At 43.4% G+C, this 26900-nt stretch overlaps 1 protein-coding gene and 1 long non-coding RNA gene across 3 annotated transcripts; one reads left to right on the forward strand and one right to left on the reverse strand.

The window, feature by feature from the left end:
• Window positions 1-1850: 1850 nt before the first annotated feature.
• Window positions 1851-9861, reverse strand: LOC122624461. Of its 2 annotated transcripts, none has more exons than XR_006326469.1 (4): window positions 9740-9861; window positions 2317-2637; window positions 2195-2263; window positions 1851-2116 (listed from the first exon to the last, which is right to left on the reverse strand). It is a non-coding gene; the product is annotated as an uncharacterized LOC122624461 (long non-coding RNA). The 2 variants fall into 2 exon arrangements; XR_006326470.1 differs by having other exon boundaries at window positions 2191-2263.
• On the forward strand, window positions 4624-5235 carry LOC122624460. The gene is made up of 2 exons (XM_043804007.1): window positions 4624-4955; window positions 5076-5235. Exons 1-2 carry the CDS (start codon window positions 4743-4745, stop codon window positions 5199-5201), a joined length of 339 nt encoding a protein of 112 aa, XP_043659942.1. The 5' UTR covers window positions 4624-4742; the 3' UTR covers window positions 5202-5235.
• Window positions 9862-26900: the final 17039 nt, after the last annotated feature.

Below are 26900 nucleotides of genomic sequence, written 5' to 3' on the forward strand. Positions count from 1 at the left end.
ACAATCCATGTGATACCCCAGCCATTAGCCAGATGAAACAGCAGTCGCGATCCTGGAGCCTGAAGTCCGGAGTCCTGCTGCTTATTAAACTCATCAGGAGGATAAAGGCAACAGATTACATTGGAATTTAGTGGCACTAGGTTTAATTTGTATTAAATCAGAGATACATTTTAATGTAAAGCGCGTGTTTTTCTTAGTTTCACAAGTGCTTTGCTGCCGTTTATTATTCAGCCACGTCATTGGTGCATTGGTGTCAAAGTGCAAGCTGAATTGTTCATTGCCCTCTTTTGCGCCATTCATTGCCATGCACGACGTACCCCTCCTTTGAAAAAAAGAAAAAGTGCAAACCAGAGACTCCGACACTGAAGACATTCCACAATTTGTATGACATTCGCAATGACACACTTGGCAGGAGAAAAAAACCACACTGAGGGGGAGCTCTGCGATGAGATGCGAGTCAATTGCACATGGGTTCTCTATTCAGAGCGATTGTGCTGACGTCTCTTCAATGGCCTGAAATGAATGCTGGGTATCGAGATGCCCCCTGAAAAACGCCATCGCAAAAGAGCTGAAAACCCAAGCTCAAACCAAAACTGAAATCCCTGAAACAAAAGGCCAAATGCGCTCACTTTCCGCTGGCCTGCGATGCGGCATCTGCGTATGGCCAAGTTCTATTCCTATTTCTATTCCTATTCCTATTCCTATTCCTATTCCTATTCCTATATCTATTCCTATTCCGATATGAAGTCATAGTCCGTGCACGAGTGCGATGTCATTGTTACAGCCAACTGGCGGACAAGTGACTCTGGCTTTTTTCGCACCAACTTCTAGTGGTAATGATATCCAAGGGGACACTTGTTCTGTGCTTCCCTTACGCGCACAGGGCGTATACTTAATATGCACTCGCTGGCAGCTGGCGGCTTGCAGAGCACACAACTTGTACTGGAACTAGAACTCAACCAGCAGTTAACTTGTATTTATAGTAATATTTCATTGCATATTTGTTTTAGTCGGATTGGTAGTGCTTTAAAGCCGCAAGCCAGGCAAAGGGTATATCTTTCGTGGGTTTCAGCCATTGCAGCCATTCACTCCCTTTACTTTTTATGTATTTGCCTGATTTTTTCATCGTTTTGCCGCTTTCCCTTTGTTTTTGCCCTTTCAGCTTTCTTTCGCACGATTTGTTTTGCTGATGCAGCTGCTTTGACGCTCGGTCCGCTCAATTGGCTGCAAGTGCAATATTTTGATTTACAATTGTCTCGCAGGAAGAGCAACGGCAACGGCAACGGCAACGGCAACACGCTGCTTTTTCAGCATCTTAATTGGGTGATTTTTCTGCATTTTCACGAATGCTTTCTGCGAGTGCAGAGATACAGAGATAGTACGTACTGCGTCTCAGTGGCCAATGCAATGACATTTGTATGCATTGCGGGCAGGACACAAACCGAAACTAATTTCCATTGTGCAAATAATTTGCGACCAGACATAATTTTTCTACACTTGCGGGGCAGCATGTTGCTGCTGTTGCTGATGTTGCTGCAAGTGCAATTTCTGCTGCAGCTGCAGCTGCTGCTGCTTGCGAGTCCCAAAGGGTTGCCAGATTGGCCGACTTTTGCCGGGGATTCCCACTGTTTGCCCATGCACAATGCATACAAATTGCATTACAATCAGGCAGGGCAAACATGGAAATATATATATGCGTACTCGTATAATATAAGTAAGGAGCGACAAAAACCCGAATGCAAGAAATGCTTGAAATCGTTCAAAGAAAGCGAACAAAGCATGGCAAATATTTATATACAAATATTTTTAGCTCCAAGCCCAAACAACAGACGAGTAAAGGAGGCGGCAGGTCGATACGTGTATGCAGCTGGAAAGTGGAAATGCAAAATTTTAAATGTAATTTGGAAAATTGCTGAACAAAACAAAAAAAAAGGGATGCCAAAAACCAAGTGACCGGTCTGCGAATGGAGTCACATCACGTCCTTGATTCCCACAGAGAAGTATTCGCATTAATTGGCAGCTCTCACTCTCACTCAAAAGTATCTTTGCATCTGCAAGATGCAAGCTCAGACATGGCCACACTGGGCATGATGTTTCGGGCTTAAGCTGCAGCTGCCTGAATAATATACATGATATATATTTAATATTTTCTAATCCATACATTTCCATGACTTTTGCATATGCACATACATACGTTCAGAAGTGATTTCCAAAGGCAGCCAATTCAGGGAATTCGGGGAAAAGTTTCCCTTCTCCGCCGGCTCTGCAAACATATTTTTTAATTTTCGTCTTTTTGAGTGACAAGAAAGGAAATACTTTATTGTTTGCATTTATAATTTATACGATATATCTTCTGCTGATCCTTTTTGGCTACGTCTTCGCTCGTTGTCCTTTGAGGCGCTTGTCATTTCATTTCATTACATCGCATTGTTGTCCCTTTTGGCTTTTGTGCTTTTCTCAAATATTTACATGTACCTTTTTCTTTTTTTTTCCTTCATCTCCTCTCATTTCTTCATCTCCTCGAAGGACTTCACCTCGTCGCCCCTGCGCTGCTCGGCTCTGATGTTCACGCTCCTCGAGGATATTTTCCCCGCAGGAAAATCGCCTGCTGCGTCAGTTTTCCGAATGCCTGCTGGGCTGTAATGGCATTTATTAATTGCTATGTAAATAACTTGAAGTCAATTTCAATGGGAATTGTGTTGGCGCGCCATCCAAACGAGCCAATTTGCAGGCTCATTTCAATGCCTTCCGCCATTCAGGGATATCCATGGCAATAAGTCACTCACTTATGACCAATTAGTTCGAACTTCGAACATCAATTTAAGACTCAGATCCTCAGACTTTGATTTTTATATTCTCCCTCTTTTGCAAATGATATTTAACATTCTAACTATAACTTGGTACATACCATAGCATATTGTTTTACACACATTCTGCTGGCCCAAAGAATCAAATGGCTGGGCATCGGATTTTGGCCAGCAAACTGGGACCAAATAAGCCGAACTTCGAAAACCAAAGTGCTGCACATGAAGTGCAGTCGTATGAGGGAGTATTTTGGTTATTCCAAGTGAAGGCAAACATAATGCGCATAATGCCAGCAGTGGTTGGCAAAAATGCTGCCATTTAAATGCTGGCCAACATTTGTCAAGCCTCCGCTCGTTCTGTCTCTTTTCGCTGAACTGTTGCCGTCTCTCTCTCTCGCTCTCTCTCTCTCTGTGTGTGTGTGAAACTATAGCCATCTCTATATTTTGGGTCGGTGGAGGTACTGTTGTTGCGACACTTTTGTGAGGCGAGCTGCTTGTAAATCTCTTTTTAATTGCATTTAACCGCAAACAAATTCCAAAACCCGGCAACACTGGAGTCGCAGTAGTCGCAGTAGTAGTAGTAGTATGTAGTAGTATTAGTAGCAGTAGTGGCAGTGGAACATTCCAACCACCCACTGCTTGCTTGGCAATCCCGCTTGGCCGAAAACCAGGCTGAAACTAAAAACCGCACGTGGCAGACGAAACTAAAATGCAGGACACATGCACAATGAAAGGCCAGTTGAGTGGGCGTCAAGGGGGGCGACAAGGGAGGGGGGAGTGCCCCCCCGAACATGGCCGCACAAATTGTTTAAACATATACCAACCCAAATACAATCCGAATCCGAATCGAAAAGGCGCCTAGGCAGGCAGCCGAGGCAGCAGAAAAGCAGTCACAGTCACAGTCAATTATACAAATTGCATTTGTGTTGCTCTCTTGCAGGACCGCATTTGCATACCACCCACCACACAGCACCTCCCCCTTCCCCCTTTTGGCCCCCTTTCGGTTTTAGCCACACGTCGCATGTTGGCCACGAAAAAGTCAACCAAAGCTGCAGCTAGCCCATGCAGTAAGCCCGTTTTAAGCGGATTTCAAGCGGCCAAAATAGGTCCAATTTAATCGGCATTATGCGAAAATAAATACATATTCGACATTTATATATTACTCGCTTTGTGGCTTAAAGATGCAATAAGATTACATTTTAATTGTACCAAATGCTACCTCAAATCGGTATGCGAGATGTCTCCCTCAGTTGGATGCCTCACTTGGATCCCTCAGTGTTTTTTTTTTTAGCAACACGAGTTGCAACCTGCTGCACTTGGTCGCGCACGTCCAGTCTGAAGTTGCCCATGAGGTTGCGGCCGAGCTGCTCCAGCGCCTCGTCGTTCGGACGCACCGCTTGGCCAGCCTTGATCATCCGCTCCAGCTGATTCTCCAGGACGAGCAGCTCCGTCATGCGCTGGAACTCACGGCACTTCTTCCACAGCGACGACAGGTTGACGATCAAGTAGATGAGGGCTGTGGACACGGGGCCGGAGAAGAAAATCATCAACTGAATCATGTTGAAAATTTGCCAACTTCGTCTTTTCAGGAATATATTTAAAACTGTTTTTTTTAGAAGCTGCCGACTTGACTGTGCATAGACGACTGAAATGGGGAACTTTCTATTTCTGTGAAATTAAATGACAGAAGAAGGGAAAGGAATCATGGCCTGCTAGGCCAGATAGGTATCTCTAGTCTAGGTACACAGTCTACTAGGTATGATAAATTTTAGGCTGACACATTTGAGTCCAATCAATTTCTCAGCTGGCATGGAAGCTAGTGTCACGTAGTAGCCGCAAGTTACAAGCTGAAAAAGTATATTTAAAAGTACTATTGAAAGCTGTTACAAGGGAAACAAGTTTTAATTTGCCTTCAGAAATACAGAATTCTAGAATTCAATGGAGGAGCACTACATTCGCGTCAACTACGATTTTCAGCAGGAGGAGCTGCAGGGGCAGCTGCTGACCTTCGAGGAGATTCTCAGCCTGAGCAATGCCTCGCCGAAGATTCTGAAGCAGACCATCAAGATTTTGGCCAGGCAGCGTTTCAAGGTCAATCCAAAGAAAATGGAAAACGAGCTACAGTACATGGCGATCGACCAGGACAATGGGGTAAGTAAAGTAGTGGAAATAGTTAGGAATATCTTTCATTGCTTTTTAAGATGCTAATCCTGGATCCAAGTCCTTGTAGGATTATACAAGCCAGTGAAACCCTTCCTTCTTCTTTCACAGATGCAAGAGGGCGCTGAGAGTGTGGGGGGCATGTCCTTCGAGGAGCTGGTCGTTCGCACAGGAGTGCATCCTTTGCACCTGGAACGCAGCCTGTACAAAATCGCCCTGCTGAGCGACAACTACTAATAGTTGGTTTAATAGATTAAATGCCAAGCATTAAGTTCAACTTTAAATGCATTAGATGTTCAATAAAGCAGTTGGCGTTGATCTGAACACCACTTTATTCTATTTCCATACGAAGAAATAGTCTGCTTGGTATTATGTAAAACTTGTTTCAGCTCTTTAAATGGATGTTTTCCCAAGGGTCAGGTTAAGTTCCATAAGCAGTTAACCCCGCTGTCGCTTTGTGTTAAACCCAATAAAGTTCGCATACTCCGCTTTAGTTTCATCCAAGGTATCTCTTTTATTTTTGTATCTTTTGTTGGCCCAGCCCAGTTCATCTTTTAATTAATTCACAAGCAGCGTAAAAGTTTTGTAGCCACTTTGGGCCTAGACCACCAGCAGTTTTTCCGCCCTCTCCCCTTCTCGTCCTCCTCCTCCAAAAAAATATATATACATACATATATATATATATGTATAAAGGAAAAAAAAGAAAGGGGATTGCGAAAAAAAGGCAGGAAGCACTTGCAACACAACGCAAGAAAACTTTTCTTATACAAAATTATGGAAAACTTTTATTTCCATGCATAACACACATACGCCCTGTTGGCCGTGTGCCTGCGTGTGTGTGCGTGTCTGTGTGTGTGTGCGTGTTTATTGCTTTACTTTTTGCACTCTTAAATAAAACTTGCATGCATGAGTGTGCGTGGGTGTCTGCGCACATTTATTTATTTAGTTTCGCTGCCTCTCGTCGCAAGTTTTTCATACATACGCGACATACGTACGCGCATATAAATTTGTATTTTGTATCTTGCCCCTTTTCCCCCATTTTTTTTTTTGGCATAAAATTGGCACATCAAGCAGCGGCAAATTTAAGTTGCAAGTGTAAACAGTGAAAGGGGTGGCGAGGGGCGTGGCAAAGCTGTCACATCAGCAATTGCCCATGGGCATCCAAGACCAGCAGCCGCAGCAGCAGCAGCAGCAGCAGCAGCAGCATCAGCACAGTGATTTATAAATTTTTAACTTTTATTCTGCGGCCATAAGCGCGGCCAACTTGACTTTATGGCCGAAGCAGGCCGAATAAAACTTCAGCTGTAGGAAATAATGGGTGACGAAGATGATGATGGCCATGTGATCATCTTCACGGGCAGTTTTTTCCTTTTTGTTCCGGTTTTTTTCGTTTTTTTTCGAGTTTCTGGAGTTTTTGGAACGTGCCAATGAGCTGGCCGGGCCATTTGCGACTTTTATGCGACAGCTAATGACACAATTTGGTGGCGCCGAAGGAAGATGCCTGATAGCGCAGCGACATGTGACACGCACGCAAAACAATTAACTGTTAACACTCACTCACACACGCACACCCACACATAGATACTTACCAACACACACACGCACGCAGATACTTTTTACGTTTACGCTAATCCGCGTTGACCGCTTCACTTCATTTCGCTTGTTGCGTTTTTATTGCACAGCCGCACACAGCGAGAAAAAGGTTTTGAATTGAATTTCTAATATTTCTTAAATATTACATGTCATGCTTAGATTTTCCATTTCCAGAGTTATGTTTTAGATGTAGCTAAATGTATCGACTGCACTTGAAATGATGCAACTTTATACATCGGCAATTTGCTTGTTTCCTAGTGCACACACTTGCAATTACGCTGGCTGTGCAGCTGGATTTTCCGATGACCCCTGAACCCGACGCCATGCTCCACCCCCTCCCCCGCGCTCCCTCGCACACTCTCTACCCTTCTCTTTCTCTTTCGCTTTCTGTTCGGCCGGCTCAGTCAGCGTCTAAGTATGCTGCTTCCGCTTCCGTCGCCGTTGCCATTATATGGGTGTGTGTGTGCGAAAAGGACTTTCGTTAGTGGGCATGGCATTGTTGTCGCAAAGTGCTGAAACACACACACACTCGCACACGCACGCATATCAGCACCAACACACATGCATCATTGGCCATTATCGCGTGCGCCTTAAAAGCACAAAAACGTCGGGTTGCGAGTGGCAAAAAGAGAGTTGTCTAAAAGCCAAGCCACCAGCGACAAGGACAATGAAATGCCACTGCCAATAAATAGTGAAGAACAACAACAACAGCAACATCGGCGCAAGGGAAAGGGAAAAGGAAAAGGAGAGAGGGGTAAGGGGGGTAAGGGGGAAAGGAAAAAAGTAGCATCGACATTTCCTTTGACTTTGCTTTGGCTTGCTTTATCGCAACAATTGGCAATTGGATTTGCTTTTGTTCGGGCCACGGGGCGTATGCGTAATGTATTTTGTATCTCCTGCCACAAACACGCACACACACACACACTCGCACACACACGCGCATAGAGGGAGTCGCGACAATCGCAATTTAGTGAGGCTTTTATTGGCCACCCCCCTGATCCCCCTTACCCCCCTTAACAGCGTAAAGACCCTAAATGCCAAATTGTAGCCGTAGCCCCGTAGTTTCCACGCTGGGTGACCATTTCGCTGGTCCGTGTCCATGGCATAATGGAAATTACTTGATTATCGTTTACACGTCGCCAATCGCTCAGCGAATCTTCACTGAATGCGAGCGGCTAATAGACGACACACACACACACACACACTCAGAAAGGACAATGGGAATGGGAAGAGCCAGGATATCCGTGCGTCTTATTGAGGTGTTTGTGGCAGGAAGTGAATGGCAAGTGTGCTTACCCTGAAATCATAACTTTGTTACATACATATGTATGTAGATATAGATAGGTTGTTGGGAACTTCATAATGTAAATATAAACTAGCACATATAGTTAGTTATAGTTTGTAAGAAAGTATTTCAAATTAAATGATACATATATTCCAACCTAGTTGGCATATCGCAATACTCCGTGCACATTTCAGGGCATTAGCAACGCCTTCGATTAGCTTTTTATGCTTCGCTTGCAGCTTTACCCCTATTTCAATGCAACTTTATTTTGCGGCGACCACAAGAGTGGAGAAAAATCGGAAAATCGGAAAACCGGATACAGTGGCATCATTAACTACTCGCTCGTTAATTTCTTAAGCGATTCCAGGGCACTTTCGCAGGCTGTAATTAAATTTGTTGCTCGACCCAAAAACCGAGACCGAAACATTGGCATTTTCCTTTGCAAGGAGACTTGCTTGTGTGTTTTTTTCTGTTTTTTCGGCCAGCTGATTTGGAAAATTCATGGAGGAAATTGGGGGAAATGGGTAAACGAGGCAACTGGGACTTGGTCAAGCTGCCACAGTGCATTCGGCTTGCTTTTCAGCCAAAGGGAAAGCGACAGGTCGAAAGTAGGTGAAAATGTCAATGGGAGCCAGTTGGTTCTCAGTTAGCCTCTGTGTGCTTCGGCACCGTGGTGAGTTTGCGCAGCCCTTTTCCAGTGGTGAGTTTTCCCCAAGAGTTTTTTACCTAAGAGAAAACGCGAAGAGAGTGAAAAGCGCTCAGCGGTTTTAAGCAAAAATGCTAATTTTTGATCATGAATAGAAGTATGCACATTTGCGATCATCACATTTGCCTCAACTTGGAAGTAAACATTGCTAATGAGTTGGCTGTCGAATAACCCGGTTGCCTTTACAAATGTTATAATGTATATTAAAGCAACTTAATTTAAGATTCTATAAGTTTGTAGATGTGCAGGGTAGCTGTGCAAAGCAACAATTTTGATAGTTCCTTTCAGACTTTTGCTTGCCCCGTGCCGAGACTTCTGAGTCCGGCATCCGAATGACTGAAACACATGGCCAAAAGGGGGGTTCCACAGTGGTGGGGCAGGGGGCAGGGGGCTGGTGGCACACACGCACTTGGGCGCGCCTAGAAGTATCCTCTGACAAGTTTGAAGTGCTCTTGCTCTTGCGGCCGTCGTCGCTGTAGTCGCAGTAGTCGCGATGTCGCGCCGCTTTGACTTGTCAAACAAAAATAATGCCATTTGCCAGTTGCAAGAGTACTCAGCTACGAAGTTCCTCGGCCCCTTCACCCCGCAGCAACAGCTGCTGTCCCTGCAACAGCAGCAACACTAGCAGCAGCATTTGCAACAGCAACAGCAACAGCAGCAACAGCAACACTAGTAGCATTTGCAACAGCAGCAACATCAACCGAACGGCAACACGAATCCGTTTTAATGAAGACCCAGGCCTCCAGCCACCAGCTTCAAGCTTTCAGCTGGCAAAAGTTGGCAAAGTTGGCAGACGGTTTAAGTGGAAGGCCAACACTTAATATCGGTTAAAGCTAAATTACTGCCTTAATTGCAAATCAAATTTGAAAGAGACATCAGGCGAAAGTGCGTGCAAGTGGTGAAAGCAAATCTAGCCACCAATCGCGGTTTGCCCTTCTACAAAATAGTTTTTTTTTATTAATATTTATTACAGCATAATATTGTATCTCAAAATCACAGGGTGGAGAAATATTCTTAAGAATCACCGAACACTATATAAAAACTAGAGAAGTACATACATATATATATGAATTACTTTATTTTTATTTTAATCATTAAATATGTACGTTTTTTAAATAAATATGTTTTGAGAAGGCGCACGTGAAGAGAAACATATATCTTAATAAACTACTTACTAAGTGTGGAACATACCCAGTCAGGTCCATGATGCACTGCATCCAGATGACGACGGGATACCCACATGTCCTCTGGAACCACTATCACACACACAGATACACAAACTACTACTTCTACTATCAAATCATAACTTCCGGTCAACTGATCCATGTGCTGTCAGAGCGGCTATCCCATGAGGATCGAGTCAGAACTGATTGGGAATTGCAAGTATTGGTGGACGAAAATTGTTCTACATTACATTAATTATGTGAATTAAGTAAATTACAATGTATACAAAATAACTTTTGATATGTTTAATGTTTTGCGTTGAATGTTACCTATGTTTTAAAGTTGCAAATCCATTGTTGCACATTCAATGTTGCAAATTCAATGTTGCAAATTTAATGTTGCTAATTTAATGTTGCAAATTCAATGTTACAAATTTAATGGTGCAAGTTTAATGTTGCAAATAATGTTGCAAATTCATGTTCATGTTTTATGTTCAATGTTACTTGTCACATATGTATATATATTACTGAATAATCGTGAAAAATCAAATTTTGCCTTTGTTTTTCATATTATTATATTTTTTTATTTATATTAATGATTAGCATCATTATGCGACATAAACGTTTTCCTGGAAATCCAAGTTCTTTGCCAACAAATCGCTGAATGTATATGATTTCTATGATCTATAATTTTTGGTTTGAAGGTCTGATAGCAAGTTTTCTAATGGATTATCCATTTCAATTTTCCACCCAGACTTTATCCATAATCATAAAATCCAACAAAATCCCACAAAAAAAAAACAAGACAAATCTTCATCTTAATGATGCTCAATTTTAATCCATTGGCTTGTGGCATCGCCGCGCCTGGATGTGTAATGTAATTGAAATGTCATGAATGAAATGACAAGTAAACCGACAGCCAGCAGCTCGCTGCTGTGGATGCTGCTGCTGCACATGTTGCATGTTGCATGTGGCATGTTGCCGGTGGCACGAGGCGACTGCCTTAGTACGTGCGCGAAAAAAGTGGAAAACCATGCAGCGTTAAGTATCCTCCGCCCGCAATTTTTCTAGCCAAAAATGTCCTGCCAATGGCACAGGACTTTTGCCACAGGCAAGAGCAGCAAAGGAGTTGCGGAAAATGCGGCGTGGAAAAGGTGAACTGCGGGAAAAGCGCGAAAGCGCGATATGCCGAAAGCAGTGTTTCCTTTGAAATAATGTAACTCCTCTTTTTTTTTTGTTGTTGCATAGTAATTGAGATGGTGCGAGGGGATATGAGATTTTCAATTAAAGACAAAGAAAATAATGTACATTCATCAGGCTGCTTCGGTTGCTATGCTAAAATGCAGGTCATGTGGCCTTGGCCGCATCGTTCGCTACATATTCCTTGATTTTCATTATTATTATAAGCCAAGGCATTTCCGAGGTCGGAATAAATGGGGGGAAAATGGGCGGGGTGGGGACTGGCAGTCGAAGCACCCTGCATTCCAGGCGGCAACAAAAACAGCAGCTGTCAAAGGCAAAAATAGCGCACAAGTTTGGACTTCATTTTGCAATCCACAAGAACTTCATTTGCGAGTGCCAGGCATCAGCTTCAGTGCATGAATGTCAGCACGGGACACACACACACACAGTTACACCCACCCTCACAGCCACACACACACAGGCACACACACACACAGACACGGCAGCTAGGTAAGCTGTCAGCTCATTTTGCAAAGGATGCCGGCAAAGGATGCTGGATGCCAGGACGCTGAATGCATACGAGATGCTCTCGGCAGATGCCTGCTTTAATCATAATATTAATAATATTAAAAGGTAAATATCAAATGCAACTGCATCTGGCACTGATCTATAGCCCACTCACACTCACACCCACACTCACTCAGCACCGAATGTCAAAGGACCTTGGGGCGTGGCGTAGTATGGGCGATGGAAAATATGCAGGATATGCAAATGTGCCAGCAACGAAAAGTGGCACAATAAATTGAGTGTATGATTGCAGGAGTCACTGCCAAGTGCAATCTTCGACCGGAAATATGTATAGCTAAGTATAACTAAGATTTCCATGAGTCTCGCAACGAAATCATAATAATAATGTGTTGGATAAGTGATAAGTCATTGCTAGATCTTTTCTCTTACTTCTCATAATAGTAGTTAAACCACTATTATTAACACAACAGCCGTAGTGCAATTATCATAAATACTTCACCTCAAACATCGCATGCACAACTCCGCAACTTTGTGTTGGGCATTAACTGAAATCAGCTTTTAAGTATCTCGAGAGCAAGTAGCATTGAAGGGCCATTTGGCCGGCCGTTTGGGCCAAGGACTTTCGCCCGATTTCAACATCAATTAACTGATTTGGCCCGCTGCCAGCCACGAAAGCTGTTGATCTTGTGCTCGGCTGTGTTTGCCAATGTAATTGTCAGACATTGTATCGCAGGCACTTTCGGGGTATCTGGGCCACATAATTCCCCTCCTTATCGAGCTGCCTCACATACACCACCCAGCACCACCCAGCACACCACCCAGCACACCACCCAGCACCACACAGCAGCAACCAGAAATCCAACCACTTTTGGCCATAACTCGAGACAGTTTGCTTAATTGAATTCAGGAAATAACTCGCGCTGGGCCCGAAAGGAAGCTCGCTGGAAATTGAGTAATGCAAACGTGTCATTAAGCACTTAAAGGCACTTCACCGTGGGGCGTGGGGCGGGGCTTTTCCGCTTCTCCGCTTTTCCGCCTCCCCGCTTTTCCGAACGGGGGAAAGTGTGGGCTTAGCGGTCGGCGGTTTTGCTGCCAACGAAAACCGCCAAAGCACAAACTTTCAATCATGAGCATTGAACATGAAATGCCCAACGAAAACAATTAAGCATGATTACAACAACACAACAACAATGCCAGCAACCAGCAATTAGATGTTTATGTAAATTATATACAGCCCGCTTACTGCGCAGCCAGTGCGAGTGCGAGCGAGAGGGTCGCCAAAGGAGCGACAGAGACGGGTGTCGCATTTGCATAAGTCGTGTACAATGGAAATGGGGGGCAGTGGGGGGCGGGGGGGCTGGCAAAATCCATCAGCAATCGTTGTGCCAGTAATTAGTAGCAATTACAACAACAGGCAGGCACGGGTTACGAACACAAAGCGTTTAGCACTGGCCATACCCTGTACAAGTATCAATGAACCACTCAAACACACCAAAAAAACGCTGTGATCGCCAGTGAGCAATCAAAATCTAAACGAATCGAATGAAATTGGAAATTCCAAGTGTAAATTGCAATTGTAAAAGTGCGAAACAACCCAGCACAACACCCTGTGGTGGCTGAAGCAATAATACAACATTTGAAGCTGCGGCCAGGACTCATCAAATAGAAGAGCGCAAATAGCAATAAATTTCACACCAAAGCATTGCACATTAACTAATTAATTGTGTTGAGCCAGCCGCAAAAACAACAAACAACCGGGCAAAACTTGCGAAACAAAACGAAATGCGAACTGGGAAATGGAAAATAGGAAATGGAAAATGGGAAATGCGCTACAAATGACAGAAGCGGGATAGAAATTTGCCGCCAATTGGCTTTATATTGAAATTGGTCAACTTATTTGTAAGCAGCATGCCAAAGTCGCACACAATACTCAAACTCAAAGACCGCGTACGAAAGTATACTATATTGTTCTATATTGGCGATGGCATTTCGCTTCAAAGGGATAATTAATTTTATAGTTGATTAATTTGCACTTCATTCCCCGGCCCAAAAGTTATTCATTTCGCTTTTTGGCGGCCAGAGATGATGAGCCAAAAGCTATGTGCCATTCATCCCAACCGAACCCATCCCATCCCATTCATTCATCTATCCTTTCCTGCCACTTTTTGTTGGACTTTCCCTGCGAATGTCCTTTTTCGGTTAGTTTGCTGCTCAACGCAATATATTTCTGCTCAAAAGTTTCGCCCTCTGCTGGCAAATTAGTTCCGAAGGCATTTCGCCTCCTGCCAGAGAAGCTGTGCAGAAATTGTGGCACAAGGACAATAAAAGGACACCCGACAGTCGACAGCTTCGGGCTCAAAAAATGAAAGGAGGAGACTGCGACTCCAGATGAAAAGCAGCGGGTATTAAATCACAGCGTGTAGTTCATTAATGGAACGAACAGCCGTTTATTTGCATTAATATAACAGCAGCCAAAGAAAAGCCATCAAAAGTTATCAGCCAAACTAATGAAACTAAAACGTATCGCATAAGTTGACTTTTGCAGTTCGAGCCAGAAGTTCTAGTCTGTCGTTTGCAATCCATAAATGCTCACTTTAATTCAACGAAATCGGATCAATTAGGGGAGGCGCATAAATTGTTTGGCAAATACATAAATACATTGCCGGTAATTCGTTTGATGACTACTTGGATAATCGATCGAATCCCCACGGCAATCAATTAGCTCGCCCAAGCTAACAGCTAACAGCTAAAAAGGCTGAAAGGGCAGAAATCGGCGTGTGAATTGCTCTAGGCCACGTTAACGTTTAACTTTCTCGCCAATTGATGCTGGCCATGTTCCTTGCTCTTCTGCTGCTTCTGCTGGCCATTTATTGATGGCGCCCAAAGTTATGGGCCAAGAAATTGTCAACAACAAGTTGCCTGCCCAAGAGCAGGTAATAAAAATGTCGAAAATATGCATTTTATGTATTTCATTTCGTTTTGGCCCATTCTGGCCACCGTTGGCAATTAAGATATGAGATACAGTTGGCCACAGTTTACGATTATGGCCAGCAGGTTCTGGCCGTTGTTGTCCGAGTACGCAATGTATTTCATGCATAAGTGCAGCAAGAGGATTTTTGCAATTTTAATTTGTTCAAAGTGCACACGCACACAGGCTCATAAACAAGCAAGGAACATGCAGGACATGCTTCATCAGTCAGTTAGTCGAAGGCAAACACATCCACTGCACTGCCAGCTCAAAAGTGCATCGCCATCATTGGCACTTGAACCCAAAAACCCAAGCTTTGTTGCACAATTACTTTACTACCAAAAGGCATTGTTACATAGCATTGTTTTATAAGGCAAGCTGGTTTTTCAATAACATTAGTTGGCAGCAAACTTTCTCCAAGTGCAGCACTGCAAACTTTGATTTTTGAAAATGCTTCTCTGCTCTTCTCTGTCTCGCTCTGCCCCATCGCCCATCCCTTTCGCCCACTCGGTGCGTGAGCAAACATTTTTCAGCCTAATTGTTGGCATTATGCTCAGCCATCATTGTCATTTTATATATCCCTAGAAGCCGGCGATAGGCGGGGATTTTGGGGAAATGGGGGGAAAATGGGGGCCGCTTTTGGGCGAGATATAAACTTTAATGACGAATGCCTAATGTGCGAGAGCCATAAAAAGTGTCGCGTCTGCAGCGCCCATCAAAACTCCAAGTGGCAGTAGAAAGGCAGCCAGAAGTTATGGTTAAATGCGAGTTGAAATTGTGGGGAATACGACTGAAACTGCTGGCAATTAAGTAACAGAGCATCTTGTAACCCGTTGGCAAAAGCTACTACCAAGCTAAATGTACAACAGATATTATAAATACATTATTTACAAGTCACAATTGCTGTTTACTTGGAACTAAATGTTTCAATGCGAGATAGAAACATACGTATATGAGGATATGAGCCCTTTCTCATCTTTATCTGTATCTGTGTACTTCTTCTCCGAGTTATAAGTGGACCAGGTGACCTGGTGACCAGGAGAGTGGAGGTCACTGTTCTCGCTCAGTGTGTCAGTTGGCCAGTCAATCACTTTGGCTCCTCCGATGCAGTTACTCGCACAAGAAAGTGGCCAGAAGGAGCGACGGCGATGGCGAGGCGCTGCGTATCATTAGCCGCATGTGAGGCGGCGAGGAGCTAAAAGGTCAATTTTCCTGCTGATTTCTCTTTGCGCCTTCAGTCGGTCTGGCTGAAATTTATGAAGGCACACACTCACTGGCACACACACCCACACACACACAGGGGCAGAAGAGGAATGGCAGGCAGGACAACAAAGCGCCATTATTTTTGCGTTCGATCAAACAAAAGTCCCAAAGATTTATGCCAGCAACGTAGTGGGTGTGTGTGCCTGCCTGCCTGTGTGTGTGAATAGTGTGTGTAGTGTGCTTTTAGCCTAAAAGCAGGCTACACATGTTAGAGGCCAGGACACACAGGACCTGGGAAAGAGAGGCCCGAACCCAGAGACACATTCATTCATTCATTCATTTGATGCTGCTGTCGTCGTCGTCGTCGTCGTCGTTGTCCCCGTGACAATGAATTTATGCACATGTATGCAGGCCTGTGTGTGCTGTAAATTTGCTTGTTTTTCGCACACCCCACACACGCACACACACACAGGCATGTGAGGAAGAGGGAGAGGTAGAGCGAAAGGAGCATAGCCCAGACAGCCGGCCAACCAGACAGACAAGACAGAAATCAAAAGAACATTGGCCACAGGCCCATTTCCCCCACTTTCCCCCTCTGCCCTTTTCCCCTCTTCCCCCCTCTGCCCTCTTCCACCCCGGGGACACATTTTGTGCGATAATTATCGATGTCCGCCCGTCAAAGACAAGCCCAGAATGGAGCCCAAACTGACGGCGACCCCCTGAGTTTCAGCAGTCTGCAGTTGGGTGTGGAAATCGAGGAGCGTAACTGAGATTGCTGGCATCCTTTGTGGGCGTTCCACTTTTGGGGCACCTCCATTGGGCGCCACTGCTGCCGAAAGTGCAGCACTCAACGCAGCCCATTTAAATGATTAATGCGATTTTAGCTATAATTCCTAATATGCCTAATATTACGCTTTCACAGCATCAGAAATTAGAAATCAGAAATAACTAAGAAATAACTGAGAAGCGTGCCAGAGTCGAGTGCATTAGGCACAGATTGCAGATACTTTTATGATACGAGTATGACTACATTAATTGCACGAGACTTTCCACATTCCGCCTACGTTTTTCCTGTGGCGCAAAAGCAAAAATTGAAAGGTGAAAAGCGTTTAACTGCCAACGGAACTGATAAGTGCTTTAAGCCTTTGTGCCCCTGACTGTGCAGTTTCCACTGCTGCCACGCAGATGAAATGAAATACAATCATTAATTCCGTTCTGCCTGCTGGCAAGGAGGCCTTTCGCTATGTCCATCTCTTTCTGCCACAGTATGGCCATCTCTTTCTGCCCCAGCATGGCCATCTCTTTCGGTGTCTGCACGGCGTGTAGTTCGGTGGGGTGCCTGTTAAAACATTAAATGAGCAACTCATTTACAAACTCAAACAGCGCCCATAAATTCAACTAAATATCATGAACACAATGTAAATTTTAAGTTCAAATCGCATTAATCATTTTTCGCAAAATGCTGCCGCCCCTCCTCCCCTCCTCCCCTACCCCTTGCCACTTTCCTGGGAAAATGAAAAGTTCTCCGGAGTCTTGGCGACAACTTGCGGCGCTTCCCACTGAGATGAGACACTGGGGATTTGATTATGCCACCGGCTGCATTCAATTATGGTGTGCAAAAATACCCTTTGTGCGCGGCTAATGGACAATAAATGCACTCCAATAACTGCAGTTAGTTAGTTTACGATTTATGCTGACTTTGGGGTGTGTGAAATATTTATTTATCAGCAGGTTAATTAGCGCAGAATTCGGTTCCATTTGAAGCAAGTTGGTTGCAGTTATGCATCTTAGTGAAATACGCATTTTCCAGTTTCTAATCAATGGCACATTTCAGAAATTGCCAGTTATAAACCCTCAAATGTATTTATTGCTAACTCTGACTTGATTTTTGCACCCTAACTCCCTGGGAAATTCTATTACAGGGTATCACTGGCAGCTTTGCTTTGCCCTTTTATGGGAGTCACAGTTTTAGCCCGCTGGCAGAACTCAGAACTTGACTCAAGTTTATTTCGGTTAGTCTTTGGACTTGCGAGCTGAGAGCAAAGTCTGCAATTCGAGTTGCATTAATCATCAACTTGTTTCAACCGCACACGCACACCCCACACACTCTCGCACACACACTCGTGCATACGTGCATTTCCTTTCGAACCTGCACTTTTATTGACTGTGCACCTGTGTGGGTGTACATCCTGTACATCCTGTTTGCTGGCGGGGCGAGGATTCGGGTGTCTAACGCGCTTCTAATAGACTGCAACCAGTGAGTTCGGGCTTACTTGTCGGTCTGACTTGGTTTGGTTTGGTTGGGTTTGGATGGACTTGGGTTTGGTTTGGTCTCCAGCTCTGGTTTGGTTTGGTCTCCAGCTCTGGTTGGGCTTCGCTTTTGGGGTCCGTGACCGTTTATAAATTATCAGGCACAGGCAGTGACTTTTGCATGGTCGCCCCGGACCGCAGCAGCTCATAAACGAAACCACAGAGTCACTTTAAGTGCATGCCACATAAATCCGACTCCAAACATGTGTGGCAACATGCAGGGGGGGTGGAGAAGGGGGAAGTGGGGATACATGCGTATTCATTAGTTACGCTCCGTCGGCAAAACTTTAATTCCATTTAGGCAATTTCAATTCAGCCAGCTCCTAATGAAGTGCAAATTACACAAAGCCAAATTGCTTTAATAAAAATGCTAAACAAAAATGGCGCACACCAAACCAAAAAAAGCAAGAAAAAGAAAGGAAAAAAAATGGAAAAAAGTGGAGAACAACAAAAACATGTTTCCGTGCATATTCCGCTTTCGGTTCTTTTGTTACAACAAACTCAAACACATTTTCACTTTGCTTTCAGGGTGCTGCCATTTTTCTTTATTTTTCCCATTTTTTACACAGTTTCATTTTTTGTTGCGCCTTGTTTGTGGGGCATGCAAATTTTCCATGTGAGTTTACACTGACGTGCGTAAAAGTTATTGTTTCAAATTTTGCACTTTCTATTGGAGTTCGGGATGAATATCATAGCAGCCATACTGCAAAAACTAAACCATTTCCCCAGCACAATTGGGCACAAGGCAAAAGGGGCCAACAAAAGGTGATGGAATATTTTTGAAAAATTGTTTTTTAACGCAGTGCGCATAGAAAAGAGCCCCAAGAAAAATGTGGGGCCATTAAGGGCCTCAATAATCGACATGAGGCATACCGCCTAGCTAATTGTATCAAGTAATTTTAGCAGGTAATTTTATGAAGCAATTTTGAAATAATGCGCATTGCCAGCTGCACAATTTTCCAGCGAATGCAGTGCAGTGAGGAATTTTGCATATGGCATTTATTAATTACATTATGTGGCTTAATTTACAATTTGGCAAATACTCGTGCGTTGCTGGCGCAAATTGAAACCCTTTGTTGTTTCGGCTGCCAATAAAACTCGTCATCATTGATAGATCGTTTCAACGCTCGGCGAATGCAACAAACCAAATCATTGAAGTGCGATTCGTTTCGTTTCATTTCTGGCCCTCTGGGCAAGCGGAAAAAGTGGAAAAAATGGGGAAAAAAGGGGGAAAAAATGGTTAAATTCTAACACAAGGCCTGTAAAAACTCTTTGAGGTGAGGCGTAAAAAATTGCCTGTGCGCGTGTGTGGCAGTGTGAATTGTAAAACAAACGAAAGATGAAACTACAACTGAAAGTGGCCCCCAAAATTGCTGCCCTTTGTGCCCGGTTACAGTTTAACCCATTGGAGCGAGTTTAACCCCCAGCTTAGGGCCGCTAAAACCCGAATCAGAAAACGGAACCGGAACTGCAAAACCAGTTAAAAACGAACCAAAAAAAATCCTGACTGGAAAAAAACCAAAAAAAAAGAACATACAAATGCTGAGGCAAACAGATGCCAGTTGCGAGAAACCGAAAAGTGCCCAAAATGCCAGCAATGGATGAAATGTTAAAGGAAATGCGCAAATGCTCGCTGTGAGCAATGAAAATTTGATTTTATAACAGGAATTTTGATTGCCTGCACTTGCACAACATTCAACGAGCCAACGAGCAGTTCAAAATCAAAATCTAGACAACCTACATATATAGCCAGAGTTCCCAATCCAAAGTTCTCTAAACGAACCCATCACCGATATGCCTTGAATTCGATCAAACTGAATAGCCGTGGTGGAAATTAGATCAAGTGTTAGATTGTGTGCGTACTTATGAGTGCGCGGAAAAGCGGAAAAGTACAGGTGAAAAGTGCTTTAGCCATTGAAGCGGCAGCTGTTGATGCTCCCAATTAGGCGGGCACTTTAAATATTAATTAGCTGCCGAAGAGGGGCACTTAATTAATTACTAAAATAAAAACAACATGCAAACACATGAGCAGGCGACTAAAACTTGACGAGGTCGCGTCCACCCAGCGCCACCCACTAAAATGAATTATAATGCACGGTCATAAATAATAATAAATGTGAATTGAGTGCGCCGAGGCTGGCAAATAAACATGCATTAATATGCGGCCAAGGATGTGGCGGCCAAAACGAAAAAAAAATCAAATAATAAAAAATTAAAAAACACACACACACACGCATATATGTATGTACATATATGCACAAACACATAGACGGCATAATTAACGACACTTGCGACGCGCGTCTGCAGGCAAAACATTTGATAAATGGCCAAAACAGGATCCTTGGGGGCTTGGGGGGTTTTTGGGTGTTTGGGTGGCGGAGGTCCTGCGAGTCCTGCGAGCAGCTGCCGCCTGTCAGTTGAATTTAAAGTTGCCCACTATGAATTTGCGAGCTGCACAAGTTGCGTGCGGTGCTGGCTGTGTGCTGTGCTGTAAGGCCAAGCGGGAAATGTTCTTATTTGCTTACTTCCCATTTTGGCAGATATTCATAAAATTTGCATGGCTCGGCGAGAAGCGGGTGAAAAACACCTCAAGTGGGCAGCAGCACCAACGCGAAAGGGTTTGCAGCCAACTTGGCAAAGGGGCACTGAGCAAAATGAACCAACTTTCCATAGTACATAGAACTCGATGCCAGGAAAATGCCTTGCAACTCATCAAGTTTTGGGCCACAAACAAATTGCACAGCACAGCACAGCATTGGCATTAGCATTATGATTGAGTTATCGGTTCAAGATTAAGGCCAAGCCTTTTTGTGCCAGTGTCTCGAGTCGAGGAATGGACTATGGACAGCATCTGGGATGATTTGAGCGTGGTGCCATGGCCATAAAAAGGCAAACTGCAGGCAATGAAACCGAATCAGCAGGCAGCCATATCTATACGTATGCTATGGCTTCCGGTGTCGGGATCCTGGGCAATCCCTGGCATTGCCGCCCTTCGGATTCCCAAATCCTGCCTAACACCACCGCCTCTCCTGTCCGCCCCCGTAACGGAGGCGTGGCAGACACAAACACACTGGCAGTGGCAGTGGAAGTGGCAGTGGCACAGACGCAGACGAGCTCAGTGTTTAATTAATGTACGGATTTCGGGTTTCCTTTTGTGCAATCAGAGTGCAAATCAACTGTCAATAAGGCACTGAGCACACACACACTCGCACACTCACACACACACACTTGAATGGACTGCATGTGCACATGAATACATATACATATGTGTATATTTTTGCCCTTTTTTTTGTTGTTTTGCTCCATCTTATTTTTATTTCATGCTCAATTTTTAACTGGTCTCTGATTTTCCCTTTTCGGTTAGCTGCAATTTGTGAGCTTGTCAAATAAATTGGTAATTCGAGCTACACACTCACACACCCACACACTTCCACACACACACACACTGCCACTCAGCAATTACGCTTCACAAACGCTGGCCGTTACGTAACTCAATCCATGGAAAGTGACTTACAGCCGCTCGAATTGCGTATACGCAGCGTTAACCGAACCGAATTTATTTGCATCGCAGCATTCGCCTAAGTATTGTATGAATTTGAAAATACACAAATATTTTTCAGCCAACGCACTAAATGAAATGAAGGAAATGCTAAACAAAGCATAAGCGCTTTCATCAAATAATTTTATTATTTTGAGTTTTACTTTCAGTTTTAAATCTGTAAACCAAGCGCAATGGCCTGTCTAATTTATGTTGTGCACGAAGCACAAAAGTGCACATTTTTCTTTTGTTGTAGTGGAAATGCGTTTAAAATGTCATCAATTCGCGGATCTGCAGGACGAAGTTGCGCCTCTGACAAGGTTAAGTGTCCTTTTAAGGCAACTGCGACAGGCGGCGGCTCAAACAAAGTCCTTTTGTCCTGTCTTTTGTTGTCAGCTGAGCACAACAGCCGCAAGATGGCTGCCCAGTGACCCACGCACCAACACACGCACACCCCACGCACACACACACACACGCACTCACACACACTCACACACATACACAAACAAGGGCACTGGGAAAACACTAAACTGTCGCCGCTTTGAAGTTCTTCTGCTGCTTTTCTGCCGTTTGCGAAAGGTATACAGTTATTTGCATTCACTTCAAGTTTAAACCATAAATACGATATATTTATATATATATATATTTCTATATTAGACAACCCACTAACTTAAAGCTAAAAATTAATTGAATTTTAAAGCAGGGTATTCAAGATCTCGATATCGCGCTGCAGGCGACTCTCTTTTTTTTTATGAATATTGTGCTTGTTTTTCCTCCGCTTTTCGTCCTTTATCCCCGCGTTTTATGTGTCAAGTTTGCCTGTTGCGCTTCCTGGCCGCCTTTTGTCCTGTGGCAGGACTCGCTGCCACTCGCCGGGCGTCAAGGGAAACAAATAACAAAATAAAAACCATTGCCTCGCCTTAATTAAAAAGTTAAATTTTCGTGCTCCCCAGCCTATGAAGCTTGGCGACAGTTGCTGCTCCCTCCTCCCAGCAAAACTGCTTGGCTTTGGCTTTGGCTTTGTTGCCATTTTAAACACACACACACACACACAATGCCGATGTCGTTGGCCGACTGACAGTCCAGACATTCCACTCGAGCGTTGCCAACAAACCAGCAAGCGAACAAGCCAACAAGCCGGCGATTGCAGTTGAACAATCTCGAAATCGCATTACCAGTACCGTTTCTTTTTGGGGCAAGCCGGCACTGTCGCTCACTTGGCTGCACTCATCTCCAGGGTATTGGGTATAGGGTATACACTTTACACTTCCTAATATCTTCATACATAACCCAATAGGAAGGGACTATAAAATTGCTAATAATTTCAAAGGGAGCAAGTACGGTGAATGCTCTTTAAGACACTTTTATGAATGAAAAAGACTGTATTTATATGACTTACCATAGTTCTTGGTACTACCTACAGAATAGCTTTGTGCATAATTTTTGCAAGCATTTCGCCTGCTTTCCCAGAAGCGCTCTTCAAATAATCATCAAACTCATTATGAGCAGCATTTTCATCCAAATCGCTGCCTTTTCTGCAAGTCAATAACATTTGGAAGCTGCGGGCGCTTACAGCGAGAAATGAAAGAGCTTTAATTGAATAATGACTAAACGCTGAGACTTGTTTAAAGCGAGTAATTTGTAGTCTTTTTGCTTTTACTGGAACAAAAAAAACAGTGGCCGAGATAAAAGGGAATCGCATAATCAGCCCTGTTCTGTGGCCGCCAGTTTTCCTCTCCCCGCCCCCCGAAAAAATCGGAATGCGAAATACAGCAACATGGACATTGCCTCTAATTGGCATTAGGCAAAAGTTTTTTAGCCTTGATGGCTTCCAAATACAATTAACACTGAAATTATTTTAGTGCGTCAACTTTAAGCCGCTTAGCTGCCATTCGCTGGCTGCCACAAACATGGCTGCACTCAGCAAAAAGCCATTAACCTCTTCCCTCTTCCCGCCCCGCGACAGAAAAGTCCACTTGACTCCGCAATCTGCGGGAGAACGGAAAGTTTTTACTGAATACAAAATGAAAATCGACTGGGCTGATCAGCAGTTTTGCTGCTGAAATAGAAAAATATCTGCACAGCTGGCCCTAAAAAAAATAGTGAAAGGGTTTTAAAAATATATATGAAAGCATGCAGCGAAATGAATCTCTGATGTTTCAGTTGGGCGGCTTCTCTGAATTTCGGGTATTTGGGGTGTTGATGAAACCAAAATGAAAGTAATTACCAATGGGTGAAAGGCATTTGAAGACAACAAACTCCGCCGCTTTTAAAAACTCATCAGGGGAGTTTGGGGCTGTGACTGCGAGTGTGTATGCTGATATATGTATGTATGTGTGTGGCTCTGGTGCGAGTGGATGATGAGCTCCGAGGCTTTGTGCAAATTAAACGCTTAACTAACCATTAAACAAAGTTTTGCTTGTAGCTCTGCGGTTGTTATTCCTCTGCCCCTCCCCTGCACCCTCTTCTGCCCCTCCTGCCACCCGCTTCAAATGGGTTTTTTGGTTATAACATTGCAATGGGCTGATGTTTGCTGCTGGCTTTGCTTGTTATTTTTAATTAAGCAAATTTTCGGCACAAAACATAAGAAAACAGCAAACAAAGAGCAGAAAGAGCGCCAAAAGGGTATCCCCAAATATATCAGTGTGTGTATGGGTGCGTGTGTGTGTAAAGTGCGTGAGTGGAAGTATTAAAGTATAAATAGGGTAGGCTATTCCAGTTAAGCCACAGCAGATTGTTAATTGAAAACATTTAATGGCAAGAAAAACGAAATTCCCAGGGAAAAGCTCAAAAAGTAGAAAAGGAAAATTAGGCAAGCACTCTACACATACAACGCATTTAAACCCAAATGTGTGCCTAAACCTAAAACTCAACAATTAAAATAAATCCGTGTTAACCTACCTCAATTCTAGAAGTGCCATTCAAACTCCGATTGAACTGGGTAATATATAAAGTATTTAAAATATATTGCAATCTGCATAGTTCTCACCATTTGATAGTTATCACAAGCAAATTGTATATCCTTTTGTTACAAAAACATTTGCTTATATTTCATATTTTTGCTTAATAGTGTGCTAAAAGTGCCGAAAAGTAGGCAACGAAAATTAGCCAGCTGGCACACGGATACTCACACACACACAAGGGCATCAAGAAATTGGCAAATACTATAAAATGAAAAGCAAACACTGAGAGAACAACTCCAATGATTAAACGGTTTGTCAGTTTTGGTTCCTTTTTTCGTACCTCTTTCCCGCTTCTCCACCTCCCATATGGCCATCCCTTTCTAACGTAACTCACATGTGTGAGTGTGTGAGTGAGTGTGTGTGTCTGTGTTTGTGTGCAACTAGTTTGAGCAGCTTGTTTATCTAGTTGTACATTTATTTGGCTAACTGCCTTCGACCGCAAAATGTTTTTGTGCCCGTTTTTCCCCTTTAGAATCCCATCTTGTGCCAGCTATCTCGCTCGCACTCGGTCATGCTGTCTCGCTCGACGTAAAATTTTACGAGGCTCAATTGTAGCATATTTGAATTTGCACAGTTTTATGGCCTCCGATTTGCCCCAAAATAGCAATAAAAAACGCCTGGGAAAACTAAATAAATAAATAAATACAAATTGCTTCGAATAAATAGCACGCAAGTAAACATTTAGGCAAAAGTAGACTAAAGATTAATTGGATTAAATTAAGTTTATGTGTAAGTTTAAAGCAAAAAAAATCATCTGCATTTTCGTACTTCATTTGCTGTTAATGATGCAACACAGAAATATTCAAAACCTGTGAATATTTAAATTCGCCAAAAATCAAACAATTTTATTATTTGCATCATAAGTTACACATAAGTGACACAAACTCGCTATCTTCTTGTTGCAATCAATTTGCGTTTAATTTCTGATACTTCCCACTTGCCATGTACATCCATTTAAAGATTGCAGCTACAAACTACTGAATCCGAAAATTGTTTTTTGTAACAACTTTTTGACTGTCGCTGCCGGCTGCATGGCAAAAAAAACCAAAAAAAATAAAAATAAAAATGTTCATGATACTTTATAATGTTATTCTGTTGCCGCTGCTGCTGATGTTGCTGCTGTTTCTGCCACTTTTCTTGTTTTTGCAATGGCATTATCCGACTTTCGCTTTGTCACGAGTGCTTACATTTTTTCTACTGCTCCCCTGTTTATTTTTGCAAGTTCATTCGATTTTTTTGCCACCCGATTCCGCGCTGCTTTTGTGTCACTGCGAATGTTTTGCATGCTTTACTATTTTTCGGGTTGCGCCAGCAAAAATAATTGTAAACTGAACAAATTATTTGAATACTCCTTACATGCCTACTAGTTGCCTTTAATGAGTTTACAAAATAGGAAAATACTCTAGTGCAAGTACACATTTCATTTCATGATAGCATCATATTAATCATAGGATTACAAATAGTTTTTTTGCTGAGATTACAACACTTCAAATTACTAAACAAATATTGTGGAATGACACTGCCACATGAATTCTTCTTAGTTCTTCGATTAGGGTACTCGTTATTCGTTGCATTCTGCTAACGACGGCCTTCGTGCCTATTTTTTTGTTTGCCTTCACTTAATATTTTTTACCATTGGATGGGTTGTCCTTGCACCTACGTACATACATATCTGTAAATAAATGCATGCATTTCGCTGAGCGGCCCCAAAAGTATGTTATGCCTGCTGCATTCCACATTTTCACAATTCACAATTGAAAAAGGACGAAAACAGCGCCGTCGCCCATTCGATTTTTATATGCCGTTTTCAATAAACAGACGCCGCTTGGCGAGCTTTTTATTCTGCGCTTTGCCTGCTTTTCCCGCTCTTCCTGCTTTTCTCGTCCTGCGGCAGGCGTTCAAAAACAATCAAATATGGAAATTTCTCGGACCCGAATCGCCATACAGCAACCAGCCACCAGTATTCAATATCCAGTAGCCAGTAGCCAGTATGCGAAGCTGGCAAAGTGGGCCACACATAATGCACATATGTGTCCACAGCGATGTTGTCCTTGTCGCTGCCACATCCGTCTGCCATATCATCCTATATGCCCATACTCCCCCGACCCCCCGAAAATGTCGCACCCCTCGATTTGACTGCATATTTTTGGCGTGTTAAAAAAAGAAGGTGGGAAAGGGGGAAAAGGGGGGAAAAGTTGGTTGGTGGCGCACAGATAACTATTTTCGATTGCGCATTTCAGTGCGTTGAGGCGGAAATATTTCAATTGTGGAGCTGACTTGTAATTTTTCATGCACTCTAGTTGTGGCAGGCGGCCACAATGTGGGTGGTGAATCAGCTGTTACACTTTCCCCCCCTTCGGGTCCCTTTCGGTCCATTTCAATGGCCTGATGATGTCCGCATCGAATGATGGAGGAAAAGACGTAAGGGAGTCGATTAGATTAGAATGGAATGGCAGTCTTTAACTTGCTGGAATTGCAGTAAATGTGAGAGTCTCGA

The sequence above is a fragment of the Drosophila teissieri genome, chromosome X (genome assembly GCF_016746235.2).
Source record: "Drosophila teissieri strain GT53w chromosome X, Prin_Dtei_1.1, whole genome shotgun sequence".
Lineage (NCBI taxonomy): Eukaryota > Metazoa > Arthropoda > Insecta > Diptera > Drosophilidae > Drosophila > Drosophila teissieri.

Coding starts and splice junctions, on each gene's coding strand:
- LOC122624460 (XM_043804007.1), top strand. CDS start 4,743: ATGGAGGAGCACTACATTCGCGTCAACTACGATTTTCAGCAGGAGGAG. Junction 4,956..5,075: donor CGATCGACCAGGACAATGGG/GTAAGTAAAGTA, acceptor CTTCTTTCACAG/ATGCAAGAGGGCGCTGAGAG.